Raw genomic sequence first — 25061 nt, 5'->3', positions numbered from 1 at the left:
TTTTTTTTTTTTTTGAGTTCCTGTTTTTAATTGGCTCAAATTACAAAGGTCCCCAAGGAGGCACTGGGGGGTGGGGGTGGAGGGCAGCAACCTGGAGACAGCCTGGGAGGGGCAGGCTCCCTGCCAGTGCCCACCACCCCCACCTGCCACCCACACCCCTACAAGTGGAAGTGCAAGTGGAGAAAGGTCCCAGACCCTTTAAATAATCCTAAAAAACCATGATGAGAGAGGAGCTCCCACACCTTCACACTGGTGATGAGCTGCCCTAACTTTGGTCCTGGCCAGGGTCCTCTCCCGCTGAGTCCGTGGCTCCGGTTAAAGACCCTGCCCCAGGCCAGGTAGGGGACAGCGGGTCTCCTCCTCCCAGAGGCAGGGAGGCCGTGGAACCGTTGGCAGGAAAGACCCATTTGGCGCAGCAGCAGAGTCCCAGCGCTTGAGCCCTCAGCCGGCCATGGCCGCCCCCAGGCGCAGTGAAGCTCGGTGTAGGGCGGGAGCTCAGGTCATAGCGCTGCTGTGGAGGAAGCTCCCCCCTCCCCACTGCTGAGGCCAGGTCCTCAGTGGGCAGTGGGAAGCCCAAGCGGTGCCCCTCTCTGGCTCTGGAGGCCGTGGCAACAGGACCCTGGCCCGCAGGGTGGTGAGGAGGCACCCTTATGCCCGGGCACCCAGCTCTCCAATGCGCTGCCGCAGGTGGAAGGCAAATTCGAACATGGTGGCTGCGAGGCTCTGGTGGATGAGGTACCGGGGCAGGCGGCCCTGGGGGAGGCAAGGAGAAGTTCCAGGAAGGCCGGCCCTCAGCAGGGACTCCCCCTCAACAACTGGTGCCCAAATGCAGGTGCAACTCTGGCATGTAGCCAAGGCCGCCCTCTCCCCCACCCCTGGCAGGAAGAACATGCCGTACCCCGGTCTTGGCATGAGTCACACAAATAGACCCGGGAGGGGGTGGGCTGGCAGCCAGCCACCCTTCCTCAGGCCTCAGGAGTCAGAGGTAAAGAGGGGAGGCACAGGGCCTCAGGGCGAGAAGACCATCTGGACCCTGCCCCCAGTTTCAGAGGAAGAAAGGAGGCGGAGAGCAGGGAAGCCGGGAGCAGGGACGCCCAAGGTCACACAGCACAGTCCCCTCCACTCCGCAGAGCCTGCCTCGGAGCCCCAGCATGCCCACCTTGAGATCTGTATTAAGGATCCAGATGAAGGTGCAGACTCGGGGATTACTGGCCGACTTGAGCACGATGAAGCCCCCAGGACCATTCTCTCCCCTGAGGAGAGATGCACTGGTAGGGGACCTTGGAGCCAGGCGAAACCCCTGATTTCCGCTCTGCCCTGACCCACCTTGGACTGGGGTGGAAGGGGGAAGGGAGCTGCTGGTCTGAGCAGGGCCAGAACGGGTGTCCCAGAGGCCACAGGATACAGCCCCCCACCCCACCTGCCATGGGGTGCTCAAATCCTCCTTCAACAGCCGGTCGATGTTTGCACAGCCCCAGGGGCAGGGCGTGTACCACCTTCCAGCTCTCATCTAGTCTGTCCAGGGACTCCGGTAGTGCGGGGGTGAGCACTTCTCACGGGGCCCAGCTCTGGGAGCAGTGCAGAGCCGCGGGGCTCCACGAGGGGGCGCCTTCTTGGGAGGCCACAGGCCTGAGCGGTAGGATTCCCATCCCATCAGCTCCCCTGCCTCCATAGATAAGGGAGCTGGCGTCAGGAGGGGAAACGAGCTTGCCCATCACCCAGCAAACACTGTGGTGGTGGTGAGACCAGAGCCCCGGGCTGACACGCAAAGAACAGCGCTCTCTGAGGAACCCCAAGACAGAAGGGGAAGTGTCGAGGATCTGGGAGGAGGCCACCCACAGCGCTAGGACTAGAGAGCAAGGGGGCTGGAGGAGGCCGTGAAACAGACAGCAGAGGACTCAAGCTTCTTCCTTTGGGTACCTCCAAGCACCATGAGGGTAACGCAAGGCCAAGGGACAGGGAGAAGGGGATGAAAGGCAGGAAGGTGATGCTTCAGAACACAGAGCCTCCTGCTGTGCCGGTCCCCTAGACCAGCCACCTCATGGCTCCCAGCCCCCTTCCCGACTGGTCCCTATTCATCGCCACCCTCGGTCTACCCTGGAGCTCCCCTGAGCCTGGTGGTGGTCCCAGATAAGCAGGAGTAGGGACAGTGGGACCGGGGACAGGAAGGCGACCTCAGCAGGACAAAGTGCCCAGCTGTACACACCAGTCCTGCCCTGTTCTCACGGCCACGAGGGGAGGAGCCAGTGCGCATGACTCCAGGCAAGGTTCAGCTCACCTGACGTATTTGTGCGTCGGGGGCTTGGCGCAGTGCGTGGTGGCGATGCCCGCGGACAGGTATCGGTCTCGGCGCCGCTCGATGCGTCGGACATTCACAAAATCCCTGGAGGGGGATGATTAGATGAGGGGGGTGTGTAGAAGGCCCAAGGGCAGGAGGCCTGCCTGAGGGGGCGGGTAGGGGGGCTCACCTGGGGGAGACCACGCCACCTGCGGCCCCTGAAGACACATCATAGGAGATGAGGGTGTTGTCCTCTACTCGCTGTAGGATCTGTGGGCGTCAGGGCAGACATAAGGTGCAGCCACCCCAGGAAAACCCCGAGGATGGGCCCAGCATCTCAGGAAAGCCCCCAGGTCAGCCGGCTCTCTGCTCAGGCCCCGTAATTAGGAGCCACTTCCATTCATGGGTGCTGGACCCAGCACTCTGAGCATTTTGTTCTTCCATCTTCCAGACCCTCTCTTGGAGGAAACTATTACCACCATCCCCATTTTACAGATGGGGAAGCTGAGGCCCAGAGTAGTTCAGTGATGCGACCCGGGTCCCCAGGGGGTTCACTGTTCACACTGGATCACGCCCTCACCTGCCTGATGGCTCTGCCCTGAGGGGTGCCAGGCTTGGACCGCTGGCTCAGCTCACCTGGCAGGCGGTCACCGTCTTGTTCCATAGCACCATCCTCTCAGGCTGTAGGATTACCTCCTGGTACACCAGCTCCGCGGGGCAGGGCAGGAAGGTCTGGGGCGGGGTGGGCAGAGGGCTGGATGGTGCCAGATGTACTTGGGCACACCAGCCCTTTCCTGTTGGGTGGGAGAAATCTGCCGGAGGGTCCCCACACCACCAGGCCCTTCCTGGATGGAGTCCCAGGCAGAGCAAGAAGCTCCAGAGCACTCTTTCCATCACCCACCTTCAGAATGAAGGTCTTGCCGTGAAAGGGAATCTCGATGGTGTACACAGTGTCCCCATATTCCTATGGCAGGGACAGAAGGGCACCAGGGAGGTGAGTGGAGGGTAGAAGAGGGCCGGGTTGAGAGCAGGAATGGGTGACGGGCAGGGCAAGATTTTAACAGCTCAGAGGAGAAAACTTTAGGAATCTGGGGGATATCTGAGCAACCATTAAAAAACAGTGGTTCTGACAAATGTCCTGCCATGAGGAGAGAAAGGCTTTTGATATCAAGTTAAAAGGCAGGAGCACAGCTGCAGCTGCAACCACGAAGGCCTGTCTCTCCAAGCCGCCGAGGCTGCCAGGGGAACTGGCCAGAGAAAGGGACGGGGATGTTTTCCCCCTGTTTTCCAAGCTCTCTGCCATCTTTCTAGATAATATTGTTTTGGTCATGAAACAAAACACCGGACACAGCACAGAAGCCTGGCTTCCCCTTCAAAGATGGAGCTGAGGCGGCAGAGCGGCAGGGGCGGGGTCGGGGCGGGGCGGGGCGGGGGGGGGGCGGTGAGCAGGGGAGGGGCGCTAGAAACGTCCAATCCAGGCCAAGGGGCTGACCCCAGGGCCCAGCCCCCATCCCTGGGCAGAAATAGGGTTCCAACCCGTGCAGTCTTTGGGCTTCTTTCTCAGGCCTCAGAAAAGGGAGGGAAAACTCCCTACAAGCCAACTCTCAGGGTCCCGTGGGAGAAAACTTTCTTACGTTATTCTTCTCAAACTTCCAGTTCTCTTCTTGGGCCAAGATCTGGTCCACCACCGCCATGGCCTCCTTCCCCTGAAGGACGTACTCCCGTTCCTGGCCAGGGAGGGGAGGCAGGAAGTGGTCAGCCTGGCAGCTGCACCCCTCTGGGTCTTTCTCTAGACACTCTACACATCTCTTTCAAAGGCCTGATTCAGCTGGATGTCCAGATGCAGGGTTTGGGCTGGTCTCCTGCGCCCGCTGACTCCCGGGGACCAGGTGCTGTGGTTGTTACCCCAGGGCCCAGGCAGGAAGGAGACCACTGGGCCTGACTGACAGTGAGCCAGACACTCAGATGGACACTGACAGGCCTTCAGGCTGCCTAAGGTCTGCCCTCCTCTGGGAAGCCCCTGCCCAGCTGGCCGAGCCCAGTGCTGGCTCCTCTCTGGGGTGCCCACCCCAGGTAGGGGTAGGCAGCCAAATACCTGGGCAGAGAAGCTTTTCTTCCCAACAATTTCATCATCGGATTCATTGTCAGACCCTGCAGAAAAACAAGCACGGAGGACAACAGGAAGAGGTGGGGAGAAGGGGTGGGGGTGAGGGATTGGGGTACAAGTGCAATGGTGTGTGGGGGATAAGACTGTGTGTGGGAGAGGGCTGCTCGCCTTCTCCAAGGAGCTGACAGAGGACGAGAAAGGACAGACCCAGCCATCCTGCTCCTCATAAAGCCCCTCCCTGGAGGTAGTTCCCCCACCCACCAACCCTCACCTGCAAAGGATTCTGGGGGTGAATAGAACTGGCCCTCAGATAGAGCGCCGGAGAAGAGTAGGGGTCCTCGGGCGACAGCAGCCTGGGCGGCAAGGTACCCTGGGGGGCAGACGTGGGCAGCCATCGTCCCAGACCAAGGACAATCATGCCTTGGCAGCCTAGGGTCCCCCGGCCCAGGCTCTCTTTAAGGCTCTTGGAGGCAGAGTTGGCAAGAGAGCTCAGAACTGGCCCTCATGCCAGAAACTCTCCTCTCTTGGGTGGGGGTGACCCTCGCTGCATCCCCTCACCCCCCAGCACTCACATCGCTCCTCCTCAGCCTCCTGAGGTAGGACTTTGAAGTCAAGGAACCAGGTCTCCAGCCAGGCGAGGACAAAGGAGACGATGGGGAGCAAGTAGCCGAAGGCCCCTTTGCTGAGCAGCTGCAGAGTGGAGGGGGCTGAGCTCCACAGCCGGGGGCCACCCCAGACCCAGAGCCCCACCCCGGGGCTGCTGACTCTGGCCTACACCCCACTCCTGGTACCAGCTGCTTGGGCCCCCCCTGTGGCACATGCCTCTGAGATGGAGGGATTAATGAATTCTACAGCATGATACACTAAGGTCAGCCTGGAGGAGGAACTTTCTGTTCTTAGGGTTTCAGCAGGGCAAGTGGGCAAAGCCAGTGAAGCTGACCCCTTAGAAAAAGCCAAGGACAGGAATCCTCCTCACCCAACCCTGACAACAGGGACAGAAACCCAAAGTCAGAGAAGCAGTCCCTTCTTGGGATGAGCCCATCCCGCAGGCCAGATGCCCACCAGACCAGCCAGACCCCGAGCCACTGACCTCAGAGAGGATGACCTTGACGATGAGGAATGCACTGGACACCAGCGTGGTGACCTGTCCAGGGGAGGGAGAGAGAGACAGACAGAGCGAAGACGGAGCCTGGGGAGTAAGTCCTCCTCCATCCCACCCCATGAGCCAGCCCAGCCAGGGCCCGAGAGCTGCCAGGAAAGTGGCATCTTACCGCAATCACCCACCAGTGCCGGAGCCGCAGCACGGCATAGCCCAGGAGCAGTCCGGAGAAGCGGAAGAAGGCCAGGACCTGGCAGGGGAGTGGGGGAGCTGTCACAGGCAGCCATGGGCCCCACCCCGGCCGAAGGCTGGCCGCCCCTCCAGGCTGCTCCCCCAGGCTCCCCACGCAGTGTGCACGCCCCAGCAGGGAATGGCCGAGGCCAGGTCAGTGCTTCTTTGGGGATTACATGTGACCTCCTTGGACGGGGGTCTTGTCTTCCCCTCCCACTTGGGGCTCTCTGAAAGCAGGGCCTCATTTGGGAACAGGCTTGAATACAGAGGGCTCCCTGATCAGATTAGGATGCATGCTGCAGGAAGAAGAAAATCCAGCCAAAGAACCCTGTCCCTGCTCCCTCTCTGCCCGCAGGATCTCCAAGGCCACTCACAAAGATGTCAAAGAAGGAAGTTTTAAATCTGTAGTTGATGATCTCCTGCTCCAGGTTCTTCTGGATGCCTGTGTTGGTCTGGAAGAGAGAGAGGTGGGTAGGACCAAGTCCCCAGGGCTGCCCTTCGTCCTCCCAGAGGGGGCAGGTGGAACCTGGAGGAGAGGCTGTAAATGCTCAGCTACCACCTGAGAAGCCCCGAGGCACCAGGCGAGCTCAGCCAGGGGCCTGAGACCCCAGCGCTGAGACTGTTCCTCTAAGGATCCAGGCAGTCCAGACAGGCAGAGCTGAGCCTCCTGACACTCGTGAGCACACTGCCTAGGAAGGGGCAAGCCTGGAGGGCCTTGGGAGGTGATGGGCCCTATGCAGGCACTATGCTGGCAGACAGCGAGCTGGGAGCCAGCCTCTCCCATGATTTCCTCTCCCTCCCACCACTGCGGTGCTCCATCTTCCAGCCAAGCATCCATCTGGGGTGACGGGGACCAAGGGTGGGCAGTGGTGTCAGACGGAGCCCCAGGTGGCAAATCGATTGATTAGGTTTGTACTTAATGGGCAAAATCCATCAAGCTGCTAGAGAGGATGGCATGCAGAGTAAGCAGACTGGTCCTTGCCTCTGCCCTTGCCCTAGCCACCCACATTTTCAATGGGATCCCTGAGAGCCTGGCTGGGGAGTAAGGAGTCCGGATGCCCACTGAAAGCTAGACTGCAGCCTGATGCCTCAGGTGGAATGGGGTGGCAGGCTTGTGCCTCTGCAGGTGGGGTGCTAGCCTCCAGAGAAGAGGGGCACAAGGGGACTCTGGGGGATGGAGTTTGGGAGCCCTGAAGGGGAAGACCCTTCACGATTACCTAGATTAGGGCTTGTGATTTCTGGAAGATGATCTGAATTGGGGTTGTGGAGGGGAGTGAGGTGTTAAAGATACAGATGTTGAGACGCTGGGTCTGAATCTCGGGGTGAGCCGAGCATCTGGAATGGCTGTAAAGCTCCTGAGCGATTCTGATGCTCAGGGCAAAAGCCAGCCATCTGGACAGCCCCTCACTGAGTCTCGAGCCCTGGTGCATCCCCATCAAATGCCTCAGCCTCAAGACCACTCTGCACCCCATGGAGTCAAACGCCTTGCTGACATCACAACCCACCCCAGCCTGATCCTCCTCTTACTCCTCAGACTACGCCCTCTTGGGCTCCAGAGTCAGAGCTGCAGGTGGGGTGCCAGCAGAGCTCCAGCTCTGTCCACAGAGCTCTCTCTTCCATGGTTTTCCTCTTTACAGATAACTCTCCCTTGCCTGCATACCCACCGGCATCAGGACTCAGGACAGTAGAGTTCCTGCCCTTGTTTTGCCAGCTCTGGCTGCAAGATCTTGGCGCCGGTCTTACAGCCTGGTCAGGGTCCTTGCATACACTGGGCAACATGCAGTCTGTTAGAAAACTAAAAATAGGGACTTCCCTGGTGGTCCACCTGGTGAAGCTACCAGGGAAGCCCAAGGGGATCATCCAAAGAAGGTTTAAGACCTCAGAAACTCTTTAAATGACCCTGAACCTCGCTGATCCTCAGCTCTCTCATCAGTAAGGTGATCCTTAAGGACCAGTGGCTAAGACTCTGTGCTCCTAATGCAGGGGGCCTAGGTTCAATCCCTGGTCAAGAAACTAGATCCCATGTGCCACAACTAAGACCCAGTCAAATAGGCGCTGTGTGCTCAGTCGTGTCCGACTCTGTGACCCCATGGACCGCAGCCCACCAGGCTCCTCTGTCCATGGAATTCTCCGGGCAAGAATACTGGAGTGGGTTGCCATTTTCTTCCCCAAGTAAGTAAATAATAAGTCAAACTAAGTAAATAAATATTTTAAAAAAACTAAAAATGCATACGTTTCAAAGTATGAAAATGGCAAAATTGAAAAATTAATAAAATTTTAATTGTCCACCAAGAGAAACATGATGTTAATTCTCTGAACTGTTAAATTCAGTGTTCTGAAACTTTTTGTCAAATCTGAAAATAATTTGGAGATTAGATTTTCTCACTCCACGAGCATTTTCAAGTCTGCATGACAACTGTTGAGCTATTACAGCCAGTATAGCCATATAGGTTCCAAAGTAAAATTGCCAAACATTTTTTCAGCTCTTTTCTGTCAAGAAAATATTATATATACATTTAATGAAGGATGTGGGTGAATTTTAGTGCCTGCTTTCACACTGGAAAGTGAAAGTGTTAGTTGCTCAGTCGTGTCTGATTCTTTGCGACCCCATGGACTGTATCCTGCTAGGCTCCTGTGTCCATGGGATTCTCCAAACAAGAATACTGGAGTGTGTTGCCATTCTGTTCTTCAGGGGATCTTCCCAACCCAGGGATCAAATCTGGGTCTCCTCCACTGCAGACAGATCCTTTACCGCCTGAGCCACCAGGGAAGCCCAAGGGGATTGTCCAAAGGAATAAAGTTTAAGACCTCAGAAACTCTTCAAATGACCATGAACCTCGCTGAGCTTCAGCCGTCTCATCAGTAAGATGGTCTGTAAGGTCCCCCGTGGCTGTGGCTCCTTCTCGCTGAAGGTGCCAGCTCACCTCTGTGCACAGAGGAGCATCACCCTCAAAGCCTTGCCTTGCCTTCCAGCTCAACATACCCAGAATCAAACTTCACCCCTAAACCAGCTCCTTCTCTAAGCTCCTCCTTTGTAACAACAGTCATTGTTTTCCTGACCCCTGAGCTTGAGAGGGTTTGTGACAGGTTTGTGACAGGAGGCAGTGATCAAGACCATCCCCAAGAAAAAGAAATGCAAAAAGGCAAAATGGTTGTCTGAGGAGGTCTTACAAATAGCTGTGAAAAGAAAAGACACAAAAGGCAAAGGAGAAAAAGAAAGATACACCCATTTGAATGCAGAGTTCCAGAGAATAGCAAGGAGAGATAAGAAAGCCCTCCTCAGGGATCAATGCAAAGAAATAGAGGAAAACAAGAGTGGGAAAGACTAGAGATCTCTTCAAGAAAACTAGAGATCTCTTCCAGAAAACTAGAGATACCAAGGAAATACTTCATGCAAAGATGGGCACAGTAAAAGACAGAAACAGTATGGACCTAACAGAAGCAGAAGATATTAAGAAGAGGTGGCAAGAATACACAAAACTACATAAAAAAGATCTTCACGACCCAGATAATCACAATGGTGTGATCACTCACCTAGAGACAGGCATCCTGGCATGCAAAGGCCTAAGGGCCTTACGTAGCATCACTATGAACAAAGCTAGTGGAGGTGATGGGATTCCAGTTGAGCTATTTCAAATCCTGAAAGATGATGCTGTGAAAGTGCTGCACTCAATATGCCAGCAAATTTGGAAAACTCAGCAGTGGCCACAGGACTGGAAAAGGTCAGTTTTTATTCCAATCCCAAAGAAAGGCAATGCCAAAGAATGCTCAAACCACCACACAATTGCACTCATCTCACATGCTAGCAAAGTAATGCTGAAAATTCTCCAAGCCAGGCTTCCACTGTGAAATTTCAGATGCTCAACCTGGATTTAGAAAAGGCAGAGGAACCAGAGATTAAATTGCCAACATCTGTTGGCATCCATCGAAAAAGCAAGAGAGCGCCAGAAAAACATCTGCTTTATTGACTATGCCAAAGCCTTTGACTGTGTAGATCACAACAAACTGTGGAAAATTCTTAAAGAGATGGGAATACCAGACCACCTTACCTACCTCTTGAGAAATCTGTATGCAGGTCAAGAAGCAACAGTTAGAATTGGACATGGAACAACAGACTGGTTCCAAATAGGGAAAGGAGTACGTCGAGGCTATATATTGTCACCCTGCTTATTTAACTTACATGCAGAGTACATCATGAGAAATGCTGGGCTGGATGAAGCACAAGCTGGAATCAAGATTGCTGGGAGAAATATCAATAACCTCAGATATGCAGATGATACCACCCTTATGGCAGAAAGCAAAGAACCAAAGAGCCTCTTGATGAAACTGAAAGAGGAGAGTGAAAAAGTTGGCTTAAAAGTCAACATTCAGAAAACTAAGATCATGGCATCCGGTCCCATCACTTCATGGCAAATAGATGGGGAAACAATGGGAACAGTTGGAGACTTTATTTTTTTGAGCTTCAAAGTCACTGCAGATGGTGACTGCAGCCACGAAATTAAAAGACGCTTGCTTCTTGGAAGAAAAGCTATGACCAACCTAGACAGCATATTAAGAAGCAGAGACATTACTTTGTCGACAAAGGTCCATCTAGTCAAGGCTATGGTTTTTCCAGTGGTCATGTATGGATGTGAGAGTTGGACTATAAAGAAAGCTAAGCGCCAAAGAATTGATGCTTTTGAACTGTGGTGTTGGAGAAGACTCTTGAGAGTCCCTTGGACTGCAAGGAGATCCAACCAGTCCATCCTAAAGGAAATCAGTCCAGAATAGTCATTGGAAGGACTGATGCTGAAGCTGAAAGTCCAATACTTTGGCCATCTGATGTGAAGAACTGACTGATTGGAAAAGACCCTGATGCTGGGAAAGACTGAAGGCAGGAGGAGAAGGGGACGACAGAGGATAAGGTGATTGGATGGCATCACCGACTCTATGGACATGAGTTTGAGTAAGCTCCGGGAGTTGGTGATGGACAGGGAAGCCTGGCGTGCTGCAGTCCATGGGGTCACAAAGAGTCGAACACGACTGAGTGACTGAACTGACTGGGCCTGAGACCTGGAGGAAGGACACCTGCCATCCAGAACTCTGACCCACTTTGCACAAGGAGAACAAGGGGAGGCTCAGAGAGGCTGAGTCCCTCGCTGAGCTCACACAGTTGCTATAGAGCAGAAGCTGGGACAGGGGACCAAGCCCAGGATGCCCTGGTTACATGCTCCTGCCTCTGCATCAGGTCCTGCTCTGCCCTGTCAGCACCCGGAGATTAGGTTCCACCGCCAGCTGGCCAAGCACTGCATGGCAGGGGTGGGGGGTGGGCAGACTCCACCCTGACAGGCAGCTCTGTCTCTAAACCATTAGGTGGAATCTCACCAAAACCAAGAGGCCAAAACTGGGGACACTGGAAGAATGCCCAAGGTGGGGAAGGAAAGCTGGGCGTCACTGGGAGTCTTTACAGATTGCCACCCACTGTTCCCTCTGCTTTCGGCACAGCACCTGGGACACAGCCGGGACTCAGAAATGTTTGCTGAATGAATGAATGAACTAAGCCAGAGAGCAAAGTAGAGCAGAAAGAAGACAAGGCTCTGATAGCTCCACCAGAGCCCTCTGGGATCCCGCCTCCTTTCTCAAGAGTGTCCACTAGGGGCCAGTGTGGTGCAAAGGTGTGAGTTCTGGGTTCAGACCCTGCCTTCTTCACACACTTGCGGAGAGACCTTGGATAAGCAGCTTAACGTCTCTGTGTTTCTCTCTCTGGAAGATGAGAACAGCTATTCTTCTAGTCTCATTCTTCATTTTACCCGGAAATCAACACACCCCCAGATGCAACCCTCTGAGGCCCGGGCAATACCCCTCCCCCAACCTGACCTGTGCCCCGAGCCTCGCCCCACTCACGTTCAGCTCAATGATCCAGAGCAGGGAGATGAAGAGCAGGTCGAAGGTGACGAACAGACAGAAGGTGCGGCGGACGTCGGAGATGGCCCGGCGCTTCTCCGACAGCGGCGGTGGGAGGAGGTGAGAGGAGAGGCTCTGGCTGTGGGATAGCGACGAGCCCAGGGAGGCCACGGCCGGCAGGCTGCGCTCCAGGTCGCGGGCCAGCAGGTCCCCGGACAGCTTGCTCATCCTGGCGGGCCCCCACCTCCAGCCAGGTTGGGCTGGGCCTCAGCAGCAGGGCTGCAGGGAGGCAGGGTGGCTGGTCAGGTCCTGGTGTCAGGGTCCAGGAACACTCGGAAACCTCCTTCGTCCTTTCAAACGCAGCCCTAGGACCCCGATTTGTTTCCAAACACATCTGCCCTCCACCCTCCGCCTAACTCTGTGGCCCAGGGCCCTCTCTGCCTCATTTTCCTCTGCGGCCTGACTTCCAGGCTGGAGGGGTCTGAGCATCCTTCTCCCTCTGTCCTGCTTCTTCACCCCCCCCCCACCCCAGGCAAAATCCTGCAGCCCCATGGTCACCCTTGGGGGCCTCCTGGGTCCTCCCTGGGGCCACAGCCTGTTCCTGCCAAGCCCTGCCCTGTAGTTCAGCCTCTGGGCCTGTCAGCAGCCTCTGGGTCGGTCCCACCCCCAGGAGAAGTCAGCCCCAAGCTCTGTTCTTTGTTTTCCAAGCACAAAGCCACATTCCCTCCCAGCAGCCAGCCCTACCCTCCCACCCCCTGATCCATGGCAACTGGGAGGGACTTCCTAGAGCAGTGTCTCTGCGCAGGCCAGCCCCGGAGGGATGGTGGGATGAAATCTTGGTCCCTTCTCTCCGCCACCCCCGCCTCAGGCCCAACCAGCTCTCTCCTGCTCCTAATGGGTGGGCGCGTCTCCAGGCTTTCTCTACCCCCACCCACAGCAACCACCTCTAGACAGCCAGAAAAAGCTTTTCAGAACGTGAATCAGATCCTGCCATTCCCTGTTCACAACCCTCCAAGGGCTCCCCTCTGGTCTGAGGATAATACACCCTCCTCATGGTGGTCCTCGCAAGATGGGGCCCCATCATCTCACTATGATGGCCACCCTGGCCTTCTAGGTCCCTTTAAGTGGCAGCCTGGTCCTGCCTTGGGGGCCTTACACCCAGATCTCCCCAGTCCTTCAACTGGCAGCTCCAAGGCCCTCTCCTCAGAGCCTCGCACCCTCCTTCCCCAGTCCCAGTGAATTTACCGGGTTTCACCTTCTCCGGTAATCTCACTGCGTTCCATGTCCACACAGGGCAGAATGGTTCCTCCTATTCCTCACACAAGACAGCCGAGGCTCCAGGAGGTGAATGGATGTGACCATCCATGCCTTATCTGCCCATGTGACCATGAGGATGAAATCCTCATAAACCCGAGAGACAAAGTGGGCAGTGGGGCGCTCCCTCCCTGCTGAGCAGCCCCCAGGCCTATGGTCCTTGCTCTACCAATCTGCTGGCAGGGACCCTCAGAGGCCCTGTCCCCCAGGCTGGGGAAGGAAAGGTTTAGGCTAGAGCAGAGGGGAGCTGAAGCAGCATGGTGGGGCCTGAGTCTCTGGGAGCCCATGAAGAGTCTCCCTGAGTCTTCTCACATGCAGAACCAGGGGGCAGGTCTGGGCGCCACTGGAAGGGGAGCCCTGGGTCTTTGTGCTTGATTCTGGGAAGGCCAAGATCTAACTGGTCCCCTCACCATAGCCGTCCATCCCCTCCACACATTTGCTGTCTGGTCTCTTCCATGCTTCAGCTACTAAGTCGAAAACAAGCCCCCATTCTGTGGCCAGCACGGTTTCTGAGCAAGCCGGCTCACCCATCCCTCTACCTCTGTGCCAACCCAACAGTCAGGACTGACTGTTCTCAGCAGAAGCACCAGCCTCTACTACTCTTTCAGGGTGTCCATGCTAAGCTCATCTGGAGGAAAGCTGGACCAGCTCTGGAAGGTGGCGGCCAGAAGAGGGGGCCAGAAGAGGCTGCTGGCAATGGGACCCCCCAACATTTATCAGCCAGATCTGGTGTCAGACTCTACGCTCAGCATCCCTCACTATGACACAGCCGCAGCCCCAGGGCGGGTGACATTTCCTTGTCTCTAATAGCCTGCTCGTCTTCTGCCAGACCTGTCTCCATCTCTCCTCTCTCCTGTCTCTCTCACAAGCTACCTCTTCACCATTCTTTGGAAGTGTCTCTGTACCCCCTCCCACGTCTGTCTTTATTCCGCCCCCTCTCTGGGTCTTCCTCTCCACTTCTCTCCCATCTGCGACTGTCTCTCCACCCCCATCAGATTACTCTCTCTCTGGTTTTCTCTTATGTGTCTCTCTCTCCTTTCCTACCTGCCTTCACCTTCTCCCCATTCCCCGTCTCACTGCAGGGTGCTGTGGCTTCCCCACTCCCTGTCTGCTCCAGGGTCTGTCTAGTCTTGCCCCCTGGCCTTCTCCCTCCCCTTCTGGGGACAGGACCTGGGTGGCAGCAGCTTGGGTGTGAGACACACTTGGCGTACAACAGCACTGACACTCACACACCCAGACGACCATGTGGAAGTGAGAGACACAGAGGGGGGCCGAGAGCAGAGGTGCTGGGGGAGCCCGAGAGAGCTGCCAATGCGGGGGGTGCGGCAGGTGAGGGAGCCAAGCACAGGGGGCTCTGCAGCAGGGGTGAGGGCTTCCGGCCAACAGTCAGAGAGAGCAAGGTTCTGCGTCACCCTCCTCCGTGAAAGAAACTCAGCATCCAAATAAGCAAGAGCTGGAAGAGGTGAATGAGTTCAGGGGCAGCCATCTGACCTGAAAAACTTTGGGCAAGTCCTTCTTAGCAAGCCTCCATTTCCCTATCTGGGAGAACGGTCCATTTTTTTAAAAAAAAATGTATTTATTTTTTAATTGAAGGATAATTGCTTTACAGAATTATGCTGTTTTCTGTCAAACATCAACATGAATCAGCCATAGGTATACATATGTCCCTTCCCTCTTGAACCTCCAGGAAAAAGGTCCGTTAAAAAAAAAAAAAAACCCTTTTAAGAGAAACTTAACATCAACCAAAAAACCTTACCTAGGATCTCAATATATAAAACAGATATATTTGCAGGGCAGCAAAGGAGATGCAAACATAAAGAACAGACTCATAATCACAGCAGGGGAGGAAGAGGCTGGGATGACTTGAGAGAGCAGTGCTAAAAGAGAGCAGTAGTACACACGACCACATACAAAACAGCCAGCCAGTGGGAGCTTGCTGTGCGATGCAGCGAGGGCTGGTGCTCCTGACATCCCAGAGGGGTAGGGTGGGGAGGGAGGTGGAAGGGAGGTTTAAGAGGCAGGGGACGCGTTTATACATCTGGTCCATACTGATGTATAGTAGGAACCACCAAAATATTGTAATTATCCTCCAATTTAAAATAAAATGATTTTTTAATTAAAAAAAATAAATGTTAATGTTTGGCAGAAACCAACAGAATTCTGTAAAGCAATTATCCTTAAATTAAAAAATAAATTAATTAAAAAAAAAGAAAACAGATAAAAACTGGGAATCCCCTGATGGTTCAGGGGTTAAGACCTTCACGGCCAAGGGTGCACGTTCAGTCCCTGGCTGGGGAACTAAGATGCCGCAAGCTTCGCAGTGCAGACAGCAGATAAATAAAATGGATAAAAACAGGACTGTATAGGTCCTGCCATAGGATGTGGCCACAGAGAGCCCCACAAGTCAGCCTTCCCTCAAACTCCATCCGGGGTCACCCTGAGGAACCTCCATGGGTGTGGTTTGAAAAACTCAATTCAGATGACGTTGAAAAGTTTTGAGTTCCGTGAGACCACTTGCCAGCTCCAGATATGAAAACCACCTTGGCCTAGAACTGCTCTCAACAGTCCCCAGAACACTGGCCCGGGAGGATGGAGGCAGCTGCCAGCAGGGCGGACTGGCCTCCACCCTCCCGACAGGGGAGGCAGGAACAAGCGTCAGGAGGCTGGGGGCAGCAGGGCTGCCACCCAGCCCCCTGGGAGCAGCGTCCCCCTGCCAAGCCCACCGCCTGCCGTCACCAGCCCCTCCCCAGCACCTTCAGAGGTGTCAGGAGGGGAGCAGCACGTGTGGCGTGAAGAAGTCGGCCTGGGCCGACTGCAGACGTGACACCTGACGTGCTTGTGGAAGCTCAGCTGCTTGGAGAGAGTGGGGTGGTGGGGGGGGGGCGGGGACTGGTGGTTTTTCTCATCCTGGGTCAGAAGGGTAAGAGGGGTCGGGAGGAGGAGGCCAGGCAGGTCTCTGGGCACAGGGAAAGCTCTGGGGGCCCCTCACGCCCACTTCCAGGCCTTCTCTGACTGGCCCCAGGAAACGCTAGCCCGGGGGCAGCAGAAGCTTTCGGGTGGGTCCCCACTCAGCAGACGACAGCAGGCAGCTGGTACCTCTGAGGCCGGGGTTTGACTCTCGGTCCACCCTCACCAGTCTTGCGACTGGGGCAAACAGAACATTCTGAGAATCAGCTTCTTCAGTTGCATTAAATAAGGGGAATGATAATATACTTAGTGCCACAGAACTGTCCACTTAAAAGTGGCTAAAATGGCAAATGTTATGCTGTGCATGCTTTCCCACAATAAAAGGCAGCATCTCCCATCTGTGATTGCTACCAATGATTGCTGCCCCACAGGCATTTAGAGAAGTGTTAGGGGAAGGATGGCTGGTGTTTGGCCGGTGAGGGTGGAGATGGAGCAAGCGGGTGGGCAAGGCCATTCAGGTGAGAGGTGTGCGGTGTGGGGGGGTGGGGGCTTACACACAACAGTGATGTGTAATAAACTGCCCCCAAAGGCCTGAGTTCAAATCTGAGCTCCACAGTTCACGTGCCAGATGACCCAGAGTAAGCTGTCCAAGGCTTCAGCCCAGGCTTCCTCCTTTGTGTGAGCTATGGGCCAAGTTACAGAGGCTCCAGGCAAGCGTGTGCTCCTGGGGAGGTGGGCGGGGGGTGTCCTGGCTCCCTGCACAGGCTCTGGGGGGAAGCCCGGACTGACCTCTGATGCTACCTCTTCCCACTGGTGCCTGACCCCCCAACCTCCCCCAGGGCTCCATTTCCAGTTCTTAGGTGGCTGGGGCACAGACAGGGCTCTTCCCAGGCCTCAGTCACACCCTGGGCTGGAGGCTCCAACCATCTCTCTGCCAGTCTCTGGCTGACATTTCCTGACCAAAGCAAGTCTGCAATGCGCCTATGTCTGTCACTCACTTGGCAAGACTCCGAGGCTGCACCTGGAAACGGGGACTGGGGGATACCTGTATTGACCCTGGGGCGCCTAGTGGATCAGAGGAGACAGCTGTGCATGGAGAGCACGGAGAACAGCCCCTGATGTCACAGAGTAAGGGCTGCATAGACAGGAGCCATGGCCGCCACCGCCGCCTCTGTGGGCCTCTCCCCTTCTCCTCTGCCCAGCTTCCCACGGAATGTCAGGCCAACCTACACAAGTTCCAGATAGAGCTCCCTCCACCAGCTAGGCTCTGTGACCCCGAGCAGACGAACACCCCATCTATGTCGAAAAACGATTCTCACCTCAGAGCAGTACGGCATCTCCAAAGCCTCTCCCCAGGCCAAGGGGGCAGTAGACGTGGGCTCAAAACACGTGCCCCACCCTGGATTCCCACCTTGTATGCACGAGCGTGCTGTCGCTTCAGTCATGTCCAACTCTTTGTGACCCTGCGGACTGCAGCATGTCACGCTCCCCTGTCCATGGGATTCTCCAGGCAAGAATACCGGAGTAGGTTGTCACATCCTCCTCCAGGGGATCGTCCCCACCGAGGAATTGAACCTAGGTCTCCTGTGACTCCTGCATTGCAGGTGGGTTCTTTACCACTGAGCCACCGGGGAAGCCCGGATTCCCACCTTACTAGTCACTGAACCTCTCTGTGCCTCGATTTTCTTCTCTATAAAACGGGGTAATGGTAGTATCTGCTTCTTAGAGGTATTACAAGGTTTAGGCAACTTTTTACACATAAGGACCCAGAACAGTCCCCAAAAAAGAGTGACTGCTGTGGAAGGGTTAGCTAACATGACCCCTGTATCATCTTAGGCGGAAACAGTCTCGAGTTCTGACAGCCTCTGTGGGATGGCTTCAGGCCAGGGCTGGGGTTGCTCTGGATTGAGACTCTGCTGATGCCCAGGTTCATGGAGAATCCACAGACGGGCAGCAGACAGAGGCTCTGTGTGCAGAAGAGGCTGGCCTCGGGTTGTGTTCTGCCACTGGCCAGCCTGGGAGGAAGCTGGCTCAGGGAAGGAGGACAGCAGACCAAACAGGCCTGTGCATGATCCAGACGGGCCAGAAGAAAGCAATCCGGGCTGGCAGTGGCCCCGCCGGCCCCCTGCAGACATCCTCTCCTTCACTCCTGGCATCCGTTGCCAGAAGCTGTAGAGGTGACAAGACTGAAGCTTGGAGAGGCCTGCCCACAGCCTGGACAGGGCGGAGTTGATCCCAGGGGCACGTGGGCTTCCCCTAGTGCTGGGCTAAACCTAAATGTGGCCACCTTCAGGCCCTGTGGGGAGCGAGGTGTCAAAAGACCCCAAAGAGTTTAATAGCCAGAGCCTGTAGAGAGCTCAGCACCTTCCCCTCCACATCCGAACCATGAACAAATCCTTCCAAGTCCAGCCAGTATCCGCCACTGCTCACCACTAACAGCACCCTGCCTGAGCCACGATCTCACATTTACTACAGCTTCCTGACTGCCTCCTTGCCCTGGTCCCAAGTCTGTTTCAATACGGCAGACAGAGGGACCACAGTAAATGTCAGGCTGCACCTCCTCGACATCCCAAACTTCCAACAGCCTCAGCTCCCCCACAGTAAAGGCCAAAGTCCCGGTCCTGGCCTACAAGCCTCCTCCTCCCCTGGTGCCTTCTGCTCCAGCCACACTGCCCTGTGGACACATCCAGCATGCTCCTACCCCAGGACCCTTGCTCCTGCTGTCGTGTCCGGATTTCCTCCCCTTGGTCTCTGCAATGTTCCCTCTCTCTGGAGAGGCCTTCCCTGAACCCTCTATTCAGCCCCAGCCTGCATCCCCTCACCCTGCTTCCTTCTTCACCGGAGACATTATATGTTTACTGATCTGCTTCCTGCCTGTCTTCTCCCACCGGATCAGGGACACCCTGCCTGCTCACGGCTGCATATCTGGTTCCGGCACCAGTCTCACAGCAAATATTGAAGAAGTGTGCTGAACGACCGCAGCATCACATGTACAGGTGCTCCTGCACACACTCACACCCAATCCTGGAGGAGCGGCCCCACCAAACCAGCCTCTGCTGAACTGGACTCCACCCTCATTGGAGTCTCGTGTTACCCAGAGCCTGGGCCCTTCCTCCACCAGCAGGCAAGGGGGAGGACTGGTTTCCCACGCAGCCTCAAGCAGGGTGACTGCTCCCCTCCTCTTCTCTGAACCCAGACTCACAGGGAAAGGCCTGGGTGCAGGTTTAAATCCCTAGGATAGCGAGGGTCCCCACCACTCCGCTCTTGTGATGGGATTGACACGCCTCCCCCAATACTCTCGAGCCACTGGCTGTTCCCAGGATACACCATGGCCAGTTGGGTCTCCCTTCTTACCTCCAGTTCCCTTGGGAGGAACTCTTAAGTCTTTAGAGACCAGTTCAAAAGTTGCCTCCTGGACAAACCTCACTCTCAGCTCAGGCTTCCCCAAGCCCAGATCTCGGGACCCTGGCTCAGCACTTCAATCCCCACCCCTAGACTTTAGCCTCAAACTCATCTCTCCTCGAGCCCTTGAGGCTCAGGTCATGCACATGTCAAGTAGGTTCACTGGCCTATGGATCACCCTGGAATAAGGGAAAGTGCATAGATTTGGGGGTTGGTCAGGAGACCTGGAGTCAAAAGCCAAAGGCCATTCTTTTTTACTCCGTGGGCCTTTGAGTCTCTCTGAAACTCAGTCTTCTCATCTGTAAAACAGGGATGGTAGAGTGTCCACATCACAGAGCTATTGAAAGAATTAGAAACAACAGCTGCAATGTGACTGTGCTTAATTAATGGCACCCCACTCCAGTACTCTTGCCTGGAAAATCCCATGGATGGAGGAGCCTGGTGGGCTGCAGTCCACGGGGTCGCTAAGACTCGGACACGACTGAGCGACTTCACTCTCACTTTGCACTTTCCTGCATTGGAGAAGGAAATGGCAGCCCACTCCAGTGTTCTTGCCTGGAGAATCCCAGGGACGGGGAGCCTGCTGGGCTGCCGTCTATGGGGTCGCACAGAGTTGGACACGACTGAAGCGACTTCGCAGCAGCAGCAGCATGACTACTATCAGCGGCCACGGGAACAGTGTTAGAGGCAGGGCCCTGGGCCAGGCACATGCAGCACGGCACTCTGCCCAAACTGAGGGTCCATCAGTACTGCTGGATGGTAGGATGGGCCCTGATCTCAGGGAGCTGACCCAGGATGTTACATATTAGGCTCTCCTGTAGTTCAGGGATCGGTGACCTATGCCATCAGCCTCAGCACAGCTGGCTTCCTAGTCTCTACTGTGCCCCACCCAGATGGCTTGGGAAGTTCCCTGGAGAAGCAGGGAACTATGCCCCTAAAGAACCCAGGACACAGCAGCAGTGACAAGTAAGATCTCAGAGGCCAAGCCAGGCTCTTTCCCTTTTCCTTCTGAGGAAGTGAACAGGGCCCAGTCAAGCCAAAACAGAAACTGTATTCATCACGGAACGCTCCCACACTGCCCTAGCCCCAGGAGGTTCTGAAGTACAGTTTACAGGCTTTCCTTGTGACTCAGTTAGTAAAGAATCCACCTGCAATGCGGGAGACCTAGGTTTGATCCCTGGGTTGGGAAGATCCCCTGGAGAAGGGAAAGGCTACCTACTCCAGGACTCTTGCCTGGAAAATCCCATGGACAGAGGAGCCTGGTGGGCTACAGTCCATGGGGTCACAAAGAGTCAGACACAACTGAGCGACTTCACTTTCATTTTCTTTCTTTCACTTTCACTTACTGGAAAATCCTATCAAACTGAGATTGACTCAGCCCTTCAGCTCCCTCCACACGCCAGGCCCTATTAAATGTCAGAGATGTCCCCAGCTCTGTGACTCTATGACCCCAGCCTACTCAAGGGCTGGTGAGTCAGGCCCCATCGGTGCTGTTGGATAAAACAGGACTAATGAGGTTGAGTTCTCAAGGTCAGTTTGGAAAGGGCTGGTCCATCTTCCAGGGCAATCTCAGTCCTATGAGCCTAGGTGACAGAAGGGCCCTGCAGGGGCGGGGGTGGTTCAGAACAGACTCCTCCCAGCACTGGCCCTGACCAGCCCCTTCCCAGGCAGAAAAAGCTCAGAGGAACATACAACAGGCAGGATGGTATACCTCCCTTGTCCCTCGTCCCACTGATGCGGCAGCTGTCCCTTTGGGGACTGGGAGCCCAGGGCAGTTTCTGGGACATGGTTGTAGACCTGGAGTCAGAAGACAGTTCCTGCTGAGTGAACCTGACCTCACCTCCCAAATCTCAGCTTCTCTGTCTGTAAAACGGGGCCAACAACCTCTGTCGTTGAATGCAACAAGTGTGAGCTGTCAAATGTACACAATTTTTGGTCTCACCCACACCCTTTCCCCCAAACAAGTCCGAGTGTCGGAGAGCTCGGTTTCCCACAGCAGGTAAACTGAGAGCCTACAGCGTGCCAGCCACTGTGTTGGCTGGGGATATTCACTCAGGGGGTCCACGTCTGGGAAGGGAGGCTGACAGATAAAGGCACAGTGCCACGCTGCGATCAGCACTTTCAGGGTGGGGTGAACAAAGGACTGTGGGCTCCCAGAGAAAGGAGCATCTGACCCAGGCCAGAGTGGGGGAGGTCAGGAAAGCCACAGGGAGGAGGAGCCATCTGACCCAGGCCTCTGCATCTATCAGCCGGAGGCAAGGAAGATGGGCACTCCGGGCTTGAACAGAAGCCCAGAATCTGGTTTAAAACACAGGCCCAGCCCACAGGCATGCGTGCTGACCTTACCCCTAGGGCCCTGCCCCCAAACATGGGTACCAAGCCTCCAGACCTCCCCAGGGCATGGTCTCTGCAGGCTCCTAACCTGAGGGGATACTTCTTCGCAGCCAGGTGAAGAAAGGAATCTGCCCTCATGCCCACCTCAGCCCCCTCCCCTGAAGGATCTCTCCAACTGGAGGATATAGCTTTCCTTTCTCTGAGCCCACCCTGGTCTCTGCCTCCTGCTGGTACTCATTCTCTCACCGAGGGCCCCTAACTGTCAGCTTCTCTGGGAAGTTACTCTTGGCCTTTTTCTTCCTTGGGTTCCCAGAGTTCTGTGTACATTTCTCTAGAACTCATGCTTGAAAGTGAAAGTGAAGTCGTTCAGTCGTGTCTGACTCTTTGCAACCCTGTGGACTGTAGCCTACCAGGCTCCTCCGTCCGTGGGATTCTCCAGGCAAGAGTACTGGAGCGGGTTGCCATTTCCTTCTCCAGGGGATCTTCCCAACCCAGGGATCAAACTCCGGTCTCCCGCATTGGAGGCAGACACTTTAACCTCTGAGCCACCAGCCTGGCCTCTAACATTTATCCATTTCCAGACTCATTTCCTGAGCAGAATGACATGGGATCTAGGTCTTCTACTATTTTGAATCCTCACCCAGATCCTGCCCCTAATGCTCTCTACCCCAGCATTTTATTTACTGACAGAGAGTCAGGCTTTGCAGCTCTGAGACAGAATGAGAAGCCACATCAACTATTCTCAAAAAGTTGATAAAATTAAAAATCAGAATCACTGTTCTTTATCCTTCTTATGTAAACAGTAATAATAGTTAACACTGATTTACTGAGCATGCCTGTGCTCACCGTTTTAAGCCCTAAACATACACTATTTCATTTAATCCACGATAACTGTACCAAATAGGCACAGAACTATCTCCATTTGCCAAACGAAACTGAAGCTCTGCCTTCATCAATATCATAAGATAGTCCTGGGACCCAGGAAGTCCAGTTCATGAGTCTGTATCCTTCATCATCAGGCTATTATGGACAGGGTGCTGCAGGGACTCAGATGGGACAATATTTAGCCTTGGGCAGGGGCGGTGATCCAGAGGTGATGCTGCCTGAGCAGAGTACTAAAGGTCAAGTAGAAGGCAGGCAGCAGATAAGAGGAAAAGGGACTTTCTAGGCAGTGGGGCTGGTGCATGCAAAGCCATGGAGACACAAAATGGCAAGGTGTGGGCAAGCACATCCTGCAATGTCATATTATTGGACCTCAGGGTACACATAGGGTAGGAGAGAGAGCCGTGTAATCTGTGCTAAAGATTCAGCCTTTCCCATAGGCACTGGGAAACCATTCAAGGGTTGTAAGCAAGGAAGTGACATTATGAGACATCTTTTTCAAGGACCATAAGAGTTACAGTTGGAACACTGGGTTGCAGGCGGCCGTGAACTGGAAGTTCAGTCACCGCAATCATCCTGATGAGAAACATATCGACAAGGTGCTGACAACAGAGTCAGAGGCATGGGACCATGTGCGAAGCATGTTAGGAAGTTACTGGACTAGGTCACCTCTTAGATATGAGAACTGAGAAAAAAGAGGAAGTATAAGATAATTCTCAGGTTTCTGGCTAGGATGGGGTAGTTGAGAACAAATGAATCTGCAGGGGACAAGATAAATTTGAGTTCAGACAGACTGAGTGGCAGCTGAAGTAGAGCCATCCAACTGGTAGCTGGATGGCCAAGCCTGAGGCTCCAGGGAGGGGCTTGGCTGAAGCTGGAGATCTGGGTGCCTTTCTGGTATTCTAAAGTTGAAGCCAGGCTTCCCAGGTGGCTCAGTGGTAAAGAAGAATCCACCTGCCAATACAGGAGCCGCAGGACACTCAGGTTCAGTCCTTGGAGGAGGAAATGGCAACCCACTCCAGTATTCTTCCTGGGATAACCCCATTGACAGAGGAGCCTGGAGAACTACAGTCCAAGAGGTCACAGTTACACACGACTGAGCCACTGAACACAAACGGACACAAAGCTGAAACCATGAGAGTAGATGAGACCATCCAGATTAAGTGTACAGAATAAGGGGCTGGGCAAGAAGAGATTGTGAAACAGTACTTCTGCAGTCAGAGGAGTAGGAAGAAAATAAGGGGATGCTGACACGGAGGAAGCCAAAACGGGGGGAAGGGGCACATATCCACTATATCAATTACGAGTTAGTGTCACTGGTGTTATGCACCTTTAAGAACTCAAGAAAGATATCAAAGAGCCCTTCTGATGTCCATTAAGAAGTCATTCACTGCCATTTTCCAAGGAACTTGAGGGAGCCCGGATGACAGTGAGACGGAGACCTACAGGAACTTGCAGATATTTTCCTGCTCATTTTTAACCCTGCTACCGCTACTGCTAAGTCACTTCAGTCGTGTCCGACTCTGTACGACCCCATAGACGGCAGCCCACCAGGCTCCCCCATCCCTGGGATTCTCCAGGCAAGAACACTGGAGTGGGTTGCCATTTCTTTCTCCAATGTATGAAAGTGAAAAGTGAAAGTGAAGTCGCTCAGTCGTGTCCGACTCTTAGCGACCCCATGGACTGCAGCCTACCAGGCTCCTCCATCCATGGGATTTTCCAGGCAAGAGTACTGGAGTGGGGTGCCATTGCCTTCTTAACCCTGACACCTCCCCATATCCAGTTCTTGCTCTTAATACCCAGACACCACCCCCTCACAGTGAAAAGAAAAGCTATGGAGGGCGATCCGGGACGCCCTTCCCGGACTCTTTCGAGTGGGTGGGGCCGCGGACTGTCAGCGCAGGAGACCCCTTAACCTCGCGCGGGGTGGAGCTGAGGAAGGGGGCGGAGCTGAGGAAGGGGGCGGAACGTGGGGAGCAGGGGGTGTGGGAAGGGTCGGACGGAACCACGAACGGACACCCGCTAGGGAGACGGGATCCGCTGGCAAGACGTAGCCCTTGTACCACCACCTGGTCCCAGTGACCTCTTGCGGACCCACCTGCTCCATGTCAGCCACGACCCCAGCTCTTCCTACCCGCAACCGCAATCTGACTCCACCGCCCCAGCAGCGCCTCCGAGCGGAAAGAGACCTCCCGACGCCACTTCCGCCACTGAGTCCGCCCCCGAGAGCGATCCGGGACGTGCGTAGGACTGCAGCCCCGCCCCTTCCCCTCAGCCCCGCCCCCAAGCCCTCGGGCCCCACCCCCCGAAGTCCGGAAGTGGGGACTGAAGCCAAAGTTAGGCTTGAAAAGAGCTTCCTAACGGTAGGGGGGATTGGAAAGAAGCCCAGAGACATCATCCTTGTTGGGCCACGAAAGCCTGGCACTATGGAGAAAAAAGGGTCTTCCCCAGGGGAGGCCTGTGGGGAGAGGGGTGGGGACGGGTCCTTTGTAGGATTTCAATTACTCTTGAAGGACTCCTCTCCCCCACCCACTTTCAGCCATCCTTACCGGGATCTAGAACTCCTAAGGTCTTCCCCAAAAGGGTTTGGAGCTTGTCTGCAGTCAAGGCTCCAAGTTAGAGGA

General features: G+C 55.0%; 1 protein-coding gene across 2 annotated transcripts; it reads right to left on the bottom strand.

The window, feature by feature from the left end:
- On the bottom strand, positions 1-24678 carry STARD3 (StAR related lipid transfer domain containing 3). 2 transcript variants are annotated; one of them, XM_061391661.1, is made up of 15 exons: positions 24536-24678; positions 11599-11877; positions 6090-6167; positions 5657-5734; positions 5476-5529; positions 4958-5075; positions 4657-4755; positions 4374-4429; positions 3913-4005; positions 3180-3242; positions 2915-3010; positions 2469-2548; positions 2279-2383; positions 1160-1253; positions 1-753 (listed from the first exon to the last, which is right to left on the bottom strand). In XM_061391661.1, exons 2-15 carry the CDS (start codon positions 11824-11826, stop codon positions 649-651), a joined length of 1347 nt encoding a protein of 448 aa, XP_061247645.1. In that variant the 5' UTR covers positions 11827-11877; positions 24536-24678; the 3' UTR covers positions 1-648. The 2 variants fall into 2 exon arrangements, with proteins under 2 accessions (XP_061247645.1, XP_061247646.1); XM_061391662.1 differs by lacking the exon at positions 24536-24678 and adding an exon at positions 12157-12259.
- Positions 24679-25061: the final 383 nt, after the last annotated feature.

The sequence above is a fragment of the Bos javanicus genome, chromosome 19 (assembly GCF_032452875.1).
Source record: "Bos javanicus breed banteng chromosome 19, ARS-OSU_banteng_1.0, whole genome shotgun sequence".
Classification (NCBI taxonomy): Eukaryota; Metazoa; Chordata; class Mammalia; order Artiodactyla; family Bovidae; genus Bos; species Bos javanicus.
The sequence above is the reverse complement of the archived record's forward strand: the minus strand, read 5'-3'. Positions and strand labels throughout refer to the sequence as shown.

What these genes read in the sequence shown, in the direction of transcription:
- STARD3 (XM_061391661.1), bottom strand. Translation starts at nt 11,826, where the DNA reads ATGAGCAAGCTGTCCGGGGACCTGCTGGCCCGCGACCTGGAGCGCAGC. An exon ending in TCAAGGTCATCCTCTCTGAG is followed by an intron (nt 5,076 to 5,475) that starts GTCAGTGGCTCG and finishes TCCACTCTGCAG; the next exon opens with CTGCTCAGCAAAGGGGCCTT. An exon ending in AGACGGTGACCGCCTGCCAG is followed by an intron (nt 2,549 to 2,914) that starts GTGAGCTGAGCC and finishes TGACGCCCACAG; the next exon opens with ATCCTACAGCGAGTAGAGGA.